This window comes from Mandrillus leucophaeus, unplaced genomic scaffold, assembly GCF_000951045.1.
Source record: "Mandrillus leucophaeus isolate KB7577 unplaced genomic scaffold, Mleu.le_1.0 Scaffold153, whole genome shotgun sequence".
Classification (NCBI taxonomy): domain Eukaryota; kingdom Metazoa; phylum Chordata; class Mammalia; order Primates; family Cercopithecidae; genus Mandrillus; species Mandrillus leucophaeus.
Window position 1 is genome coordinate 871388 of NW_012101510.1, and position 7495 is coordinate 878882.

Sequence of the window (7495 nt, forward strand, 5' to 3'; positions counted from 1 at the left end):
GTCTCAACCTCTTGAGCTCCAGAGATCCTCCCACTTCACTCAGGAGGACGCCAGTCCTGCAGGCAGACATCAGGCCCCAGACGGACCCTGGATTCAAGGTGTACACCAGGCCCCAAGTTGACAGCTAGGCCCCAGATGGACACCAAGGCCCTAGGTGAACAGCAGGCCCATTTGAACACCAGACTCCTGTGGACATCAGGCCGCAGGTAGACACGATGCCTTAGGTAGATACATAGGCTCCAGGTGGACATTAGACCCAAGGTACACAGCCAGTTCCCAGGAGAACATCAGGCCCAGGTGAAAACTCAGGCCTTAGGCGCACATCCGGCCTTAAGTAGACACCCAGACCCCAGGTTGATACCCAAGTCCCAGGTGATCACCAGACCTCAGGTGGACACAAGGCCTTAGGTTAACAACAAGACCCAGTAAGCCATCAGGCCCCAGCTGGATATAGTCCCCAGGTGAACACAAGGCCCCAAAAGGAACATAGGCCCAAGGCAGACATCAGGCCCTAGGTGGACATCAGGCCTGAGGAGGACATCCGGCCCCCGGTGAACATCAGGCACAGGTGTCCAAGCAGGCCCTGGGTGGACATAATGGTGTCTAGGTAAGGAGTTGTCCTGGGGGGAGGGTGAGCAGTCAGCAGCCCAGTGGAGTCCTGAGTAGGACTTATGGAAGAAAGGGGCCAAGGGGACGGAACCTTAAAGAAGCGACCTCACTTCCTCGATGACACATCCAACAGAACTTAGAACTCTGGTAACCAGGCGCTGAGATCCTAGGGTCAGCCCAGTAACCAGCTCACTTGGTGGGAGACGCTCGAGAGAGCAAGATGTTCTCGTGTTGCTTCCCCACTTCGAGAGGCTGCTGCTTCAGGAATGGAGGGAATGAGAGCCTTTTCCGCCGATGCCGAAGAAGGCTCATCCCTCACCCCAGACGCCTGTGGCCCTTTGTAAGAAGGTGCACCCGGGTACCACAGGGCAGCCCGGGGCAGGCCCTAGTGGGCCAGGCCACACCAGAGATCCCATCGGGGCTGCATCTGCACACTGCCCTCCTCCAGGAGGAGATTCGGGAGCCCATGGAGGCACAGGCACAAGGTGAGGTGGCCTGCAGTCTGGAAGATTTTGTAGGGGCAGTGTTTAGGGGCTGGAACTCCTTTAAATTCAGTGAGGTTGTTTCTGTGTTTGGAAATTCCAGTGGAAAGTGACTGACGCTGCGGACCCTTTCTCCTTTTTCAGCTCCTGGTCCATTTGAAGAAATAGAAGCACTTCCAGCACCAGCTGTTGAGCCAGAGCCAGCATGGGAAGAGCCCCCTCCAGAGACAGCGCTGGTGGAGGGAGCTCTGGCCAAGGACCAACCCAATGAGGGGCTGCCTGAAATTATGGCACCTGCTGTAGCCACTGACCTTAGCCTTGCAACTGAAAACGCGGCTGTAGAGGGAAGTCGGAGGGAGGGGGTGACCAACACAGCCCCAGCCAGCAGCTCCCATGCTGCCCCTAGTCCTGGGCACGGTGGCAAACATGGAGGCGGAGACCAGGGTTTTGAGCCTGGGCTCCTCTACCTCGCTGGAGAGAGGCTTGTGTCATTCACTAGAGCTGCAGTCCTGCTGCTGCAGGGCCTGTTTATTCTACTGCTGCTGTTGGGGTCCATCTGTGTGCAGGAGGTGCTTGAGGGCATTAAAAGAAGGCTGAGAGGAAGAATTCCAGTAGCTCCTCCTGCACCCAGAGGCGGCCTCCTCCTCCAGGGATGGATGTCTGTCCACAACTGGGCATCCGGGCTGTTTGCCCCTGTCATGCTGCCCAGGACAGGCTCTTAAAAGGCGGGCAGAGGGTGAGGGGACCAGGAGGCAGCTCCAAAGGGTACAGCAAGCAAAGCTTTTAAAGATAGCACTTGTGCCCCAGGCTGTCCATGCCACCACCTGCCCTAGCATTTATTAGTAGTGTTAGAATTACTAGTTGATGAAACAATATTTCAATAAAGTTTAATTTCTGAAACTTTGTGCCTTTTTGAACTCCCTAATGTTAGATGGTGTTTTTGAGGCGATCCTGAAAATCTCTGATAGTTGTGTCTTTTGTTGTGGTTGTTTGTGTGATTGAATTACCATGGAGTCAACTGTTATTGGAAACCTTTCAGGTATGGCTTTTAGAAGACCTTGACCTACTCTTGCCTGTTTTGACTCTCTGGTTTATTGTGGAAAGAGGGATGATGTAGGCTCATGTCTCTGGCAGATCAATCACCTTTTGCCATCAAGGATTTGGCATCAGAGTTTCCAAGAATTATGTGTGCAAGTTGACATGCTGGCACTTTAGCTAATCTGGGTGTCAAAACAGAATGCCATAGACTAGGTAGCATAGAAAATTGATTTCTCACAGTTCTGGAGATGGCAAAATCCAAGGTCAAATGCTCAGAAGATTCCATGTCTGCAGAGGGCTGGCTTCCTGGTTCAGAGATAGCCATCTTTTACGGTGTCCTTACATGACAGAAGGGATGAGGGAGCTCTCTGCAGTCCCTTTGATAGGGGCACCAATTCCATTCATGAGGTCCCTGCCTTCATGAACTTAATCACCTCCCAAGGCCCCACCTACAAATACCATCACAGGGAATTAGAATTTGACACATGAATTTGAGGAGGACAGTAACATTTGCTTTACAGAATCAGGTCTCCCCGAGCCATATGCACTCACAGGAAACCTATAATCTTCTATTAAGTATTTGCTGGTCCCCTTTGGGATTAGGGAATTTTTTTTTCTTTAAGAAAAATGATCTTTCATATGATCCATGGTTTATTCATAGAAAAGCACTATGAGTTCACACACTTGCTAAAAAGAAGGGCAATGGTGACACAAAAATGGCAGTGACCTCTCTCTGTCTCTCTCTCTCTCTCTCTCTCTCTCTCTCTCTCTCTTATTTAACCAACCCATTGGGCTGAGACGTTGTAGGGGCGCTTGGCTGGGCAGTAGGACTTGAGTAGTCACAAGCGGCAAATACATCTTTTTGGTCAGCTTGGAGTAGAAAAGGTGACAGTTTGTCAACGAAAGAAAAAGTAAAGCAGATGGAGAAGTTCTTAGTTCGCTTTCTAGCTATACCACCTCTTCCCTATGAAACCCCACCCCCAAATCAGGAACTAAGACATAAAAGAGTAAACACCAAGGCACTGGTAACCAACTGACTCTTCTGAAGGCCCTTGCTATCTCCTACAACAATTCCAGGCTGAGCAGAGGGGTCAGGAAGGTGGCAGGAACACGATGATTCCCTGTGGAGGTCAGCCAGGGCTAAGACAGGGCTGCTCACTAGGGCTAGAAATTAGGAAGGAGAGGCTAAGTGCAGACCAGCCCTAGCCTCCAAGTCAGCAAGCAATGAGATTGCGACAAAAACAGGCAGAAGAAGCCTGAGGTAGAAAGGCAGGGGAAGAAAGCAAGTATGGGGTGAGAACAGAACTGTGCAGCGAAAGCAGCCAGTCTGATGGCAGACGGAGACTGGTGCTTAGAAGCTCGTTTGGGGAGAGAATGAATAGAGGAGGCACAGAGATGGGGAACAGACATTTAGCTGGTGAGAGAGATTTAACACGAATAGGAAGAGAAATCTCGCACAAAGGACACATTCATGCAGATCCTCTAAGATGAACATGCAGTCATTCCTACATGTAGAAATACGCTCAGTTACACATATAAAACCACAGATGCATGGAGAGCAAGCATATACACAGACACATATTTCTACACATGTGCTCATGTGTGCCCAGATACACACACACTAAACATACAAAACACAAGAGCATTTACACATAGATATGCATCCTCACATGAATGCAAATGTTACATCCTCACACACAGACCCACAGTTCAGTGTACACATATCCACACAGGTACGCAGTCATCGAACAGACATAGATACACATAAAGATGTAATGTGCACATACAGACAGGCATGCGCAGTTATATCTATGCACATAGACACATGTACTCAGTCATACAGGTACACTCTCTAGCACAAAGGTGATCAATGTAGATAAATATTGTGAGCTCAGTGGCTTCCCAGACCTTCATCTTTTCCCTGCACTTGTTTCAAAGGTGCTCAGCAGACTCCTGGCGAGGCTGTGTGAGGCAGGGGAGGAGCTTCAGAGTCCTCACAGGTTTGTGAGGCAAAAGTCTAAGTCCAGTCCTGGCCTCTGCCGTTCACCCACCACTGGGCTATTAATGCTTTGTCTGTAGGTGAGAGATTTTGCATAGACTAGTCTTGGGATATTTTCTAACTGATCGTTTTTCTCCTTGGCACCCCCACTATCCCACTGGGAACGGCATACACTCTGCAAGGGAAACCTGAGAAATGGTTGTGAGTCTCCTCAGACAATAAGCATATCCTCCACCCACAGCTACCTCAAGTGCCCATCAAATCAGAACCAGAATTATAAATATTTATGACTTTACAATAATTGGCAACACATATACTATAGTATTTACAGTACCATAAATGCATCTGTTTTCTGGTACAGCAATCTCTGAGATGGAACAGTGTTCTGTGTTTGCCAAGAGAGACAGGGCCAATGCCCAGGACACACAGGACGTAGGGACAAAAGGTGACATATCATGGGGTTTCTGGTCGATCTGCAGGGCCCAGCTTCTCCATGAACAGTGGGCTGTAGTGAGAAGCTTGCCAAGACAGGCATATTGACTGGAATTGGACTCTCCCCATCCTTAGCCCTGTGGTCCTTTGGCCTCAGCCACAGGTGCTCAGAGTCCTCTCAGGGTGCACAAATGTTTCAGTGTTTTTGACCTGACCTGATACTTCCTGGGGACCCAGCCTGCGGGGCCAGTGAGCTACCTGCTTTCTCAGCCAAAGGGCTCTCGAAGCAGCAGCATCAGCTTTTTCTTGCCTTTGTAGATCTGTTTGAGATTGTCGATGAACTGGGCAAATTGCAGGTAGCCATCCTGGGGCAGCAGGAAGGTCTCCCGAGCCTTGCTTAGAAACTCAATAAACTCCATACCGGCAATGGCTGATGTGTGTTGGGTGTAGTGTGGGGTGTTGATGTAAGCATTGATGGTGGCATCAGCAACTGGCACAATGGAGCTCTGTCAGTGGAGATGAGCTTTCCAGAGCTGTGGCGGCCTGGGATGCTGACCAGGCCAAGTGCAGTCACCGTGCAACCTCACACACAGGATGTCTGAAAGCACCATGGCAATGTGCACACTCTTCACCACCAGGGGGATGAGAACTGCCAGATCATTCTTTCCCAGAGAGTGGCTGAGGGCACAAACTCAGAGCACGTCATTGATGGCTGCGCGGGTATCCTGGTTAAGAGCCGGGTTAAGATGGCTCATGGCCATGAGGCCAGCTTGAAGGCACGGAGCGTGCAGCCACGGAGCTGCGCATAGCAGGCAATGGGGAACAGCTGGGAATGGGCCGTGCCACCGGCAGCAGCCTCAGTGGCAATCTGGCAGGCGGCCTCAAAGGCAATGTGGTCTTTCTCAGAGTGTAAGGGCTGACAGGGCACAGCTCTGTGGATGCTTCATAGCACGCTGCAAGGCCAGTGTGCAAGCACAGCTAGCCAGTTCCTCCCGCTGTGGATAATCAAGACTGAGGCGCGGGATAGTGGTGTGGGATACGGCTGTGGCAGCTACAATACTAGTAGCCTCAGTAGGGGTGAAGAGTGTGTCCCAGCTCTGCAAGATGCTCACTGGGGCCCACACACCTGTCAGGCCAGTGCCTGAGCTCAGCCGTGGCCATCTGGGTCCTGATTCAGGTCTGCCCAGATTACCATGTGGGGTTTGAACTTGGCCTGCAGAGATGAGTTCTCCTTCCTCCTCAGCAACCTTGAGATGATCTGAGGCAAACCAGGGCAAGGAGGCATCCCAGGTGGCCAGACCCTGCTTGGGGTCTCTTCCTATCCCTTCCGTCCCCAGGCCAGAGGGTTGAAGGTTTCTGCAGGTGCTCTTAGCCCCTCACAAGGATGGAGCAGTAGAGCCTGGGGTTTGCTTGCCCCGAGGCCAGGGTGGCGGATCTGCCAGGAGTTCTAGCTGAAGTGGGGCCTCTCGGGGTTGAGTCTTGTGCTGGTCTTTGGGCTTTAGAAAAGGTCCTGAGCCAGCCGGGCGTGGTGGCTCACACCTATAATCCCAGAACTTTGGGAGGCTGAGGCGGGCGGATCACAAGGTCAGGAGATCGAGACCATCCTGGCTAACATGAAACCCCGTCTCTACTAAAAATACAAAAAAATTAGCCAAGCATGGTAGCAGGCGCCTGTGGCCCCAGCTACTTGGGAGGCTGAGGCAGGAGACTGGCGTCAACCCGCAAGGTGGAGCTTATAGTGAGCCGATATTGCACCTCTGGACTCCAGCCCGGTCGACAGCACGAGACTCCGTCCCGCGAAAAAAAAAAAAAGAAAGTGTCCTGAGCCTCCAAGCTGTCTGGGGTTTCTCACAAGCATGGACAGGAACGGGACCAAGCCACCAGGCCCACATGCTCAAACCACAGTGGCTGGCCTTGGGAATTAACGGGTAGTCTTGACCGGGCGTGGTGGCTCACGCCTGTAATCCCAGCACTTTGGGAGGCCCAGGTTGGCAGATCACGAGGTCAGGAGATGGAGACCATCCTGGCCAAGATGGTGAAACGCCGTCTCTACTAAAAATACAAAAAATTTAGCCAGGCGTGGTGGTGGGTGCCTGTAGTCCCAGCTACTCAGGAAGCTGAGGCAAAAGAATGGCGTGAACCCGGGAGGCTGAGCTCGCAGTGAGCCAAGATCGCGCCACTGTACTCCAGCCTGGGTTGCAAAGCAAGACTCCATCTCCAAAAACAACAATAACAACAACAAAAACAAACAAACATTAGCTGGGCAGGGCACCTGTAATCCCCGCTATTCGGGAGGCTGAGGCAGGAGAATCGCTTGAACCCAGGAGGTAGAGGTTGCAGTGAGTCCAGATCGCGCCACTGCATTCCAGCCTGGCAACAGAACTTCTAGACTCTGTTTCAAAAAAAAAAAATTGCACAGATCCCTAAAAATATGATTATATGCATTTTCTTTTTTGTTTTGTTTTGGTTTGGTTTGGTTTGGTTTGGTTTTTTGAGGCGAAGTTTCGCTCTTCTGCCCAGCCTGGAGCAATGGCGTGTTCTTGGCTCACTGCAATATCTGCCTCCCCCGTTCAAGTGATTCTCCCACCTCAGCCTTTCAACCAAGTAGCTGGGATTACAGGTGCGTACCAGCACGCCAGTCTACTTTTTTTATTTTTCTTTTTTTTGAGATGGAGCTTCGCTCTTGTCGACCAGGCTGGAGGGCAATGGTACCTTCTTGGCTCACTGCAACATCCGCCTCCCAGCTTCAAGCAATTCTCCTGCCTCAGCCTCCCAAGTAGCTGGGATTACAGGCGCCTGCCACCATGCCCGGCTAATTTTTTCGTATTTTTAGTAGATACAAGGTTTCATATGTTAGCCAGGGTGGTCTCGAACTCCTGACCTCAAGTGATCCACCCGCCTTGGCATCCCAAAGTACTGGGATTACAAGCATAAG

At 51.3% G+C, this 7495-nt stretch overlaps 1 protein-coding gene and 1 pseudogene across 1 annotated transcript; one reads left to right on the plus strand and one right to left on the minus strand.

Annotated features, from left to right (window-relative positions):
- The first annotated feature begins 829 nt into the window (after positions 1–829).
- Positions 830–1813, plus strand: LOC105535996 (CMT1A duplicated region transcript 15 protein-like protein). Its single transcript, XM_011975249.1, has 2 exons — positions 830–1094; positions 1236–1813. The coding sequence occupies exons 1-2, from the start codon at positions 830–832 to the stop codon at positions 1811–1813; spliced, it is 843 nt and encodes a 280-aa protein (XP_011830639.1).
- A 3013-nt stretch (positions 1814–4826) lies between these two features.
- Positions 4827–7495, minus strand: part of LOC105536027 — a 54730-nt pseudogene continuing 52061 nt past the window's right edge.

What these genes read in the sequence shown, in the direction of transcription:
- LOC105535996 (XM_011975249.1), top strand. Translation starts at nt 830, where the DNA reads ATGTTCTCGTGTTGCTTCCCCACTTCGAGAGGCTGCTGCTTCAGGAAT. An exon ending in CATGGAGGCACAGGCACAAG is followed by an intron (nt 1,095 to 1,235) that starts GTGAGGTGGCCT and finishes CTCCTTTTTCAG; the next exon opens with CTCCTGGTCCATTTGAAGAA.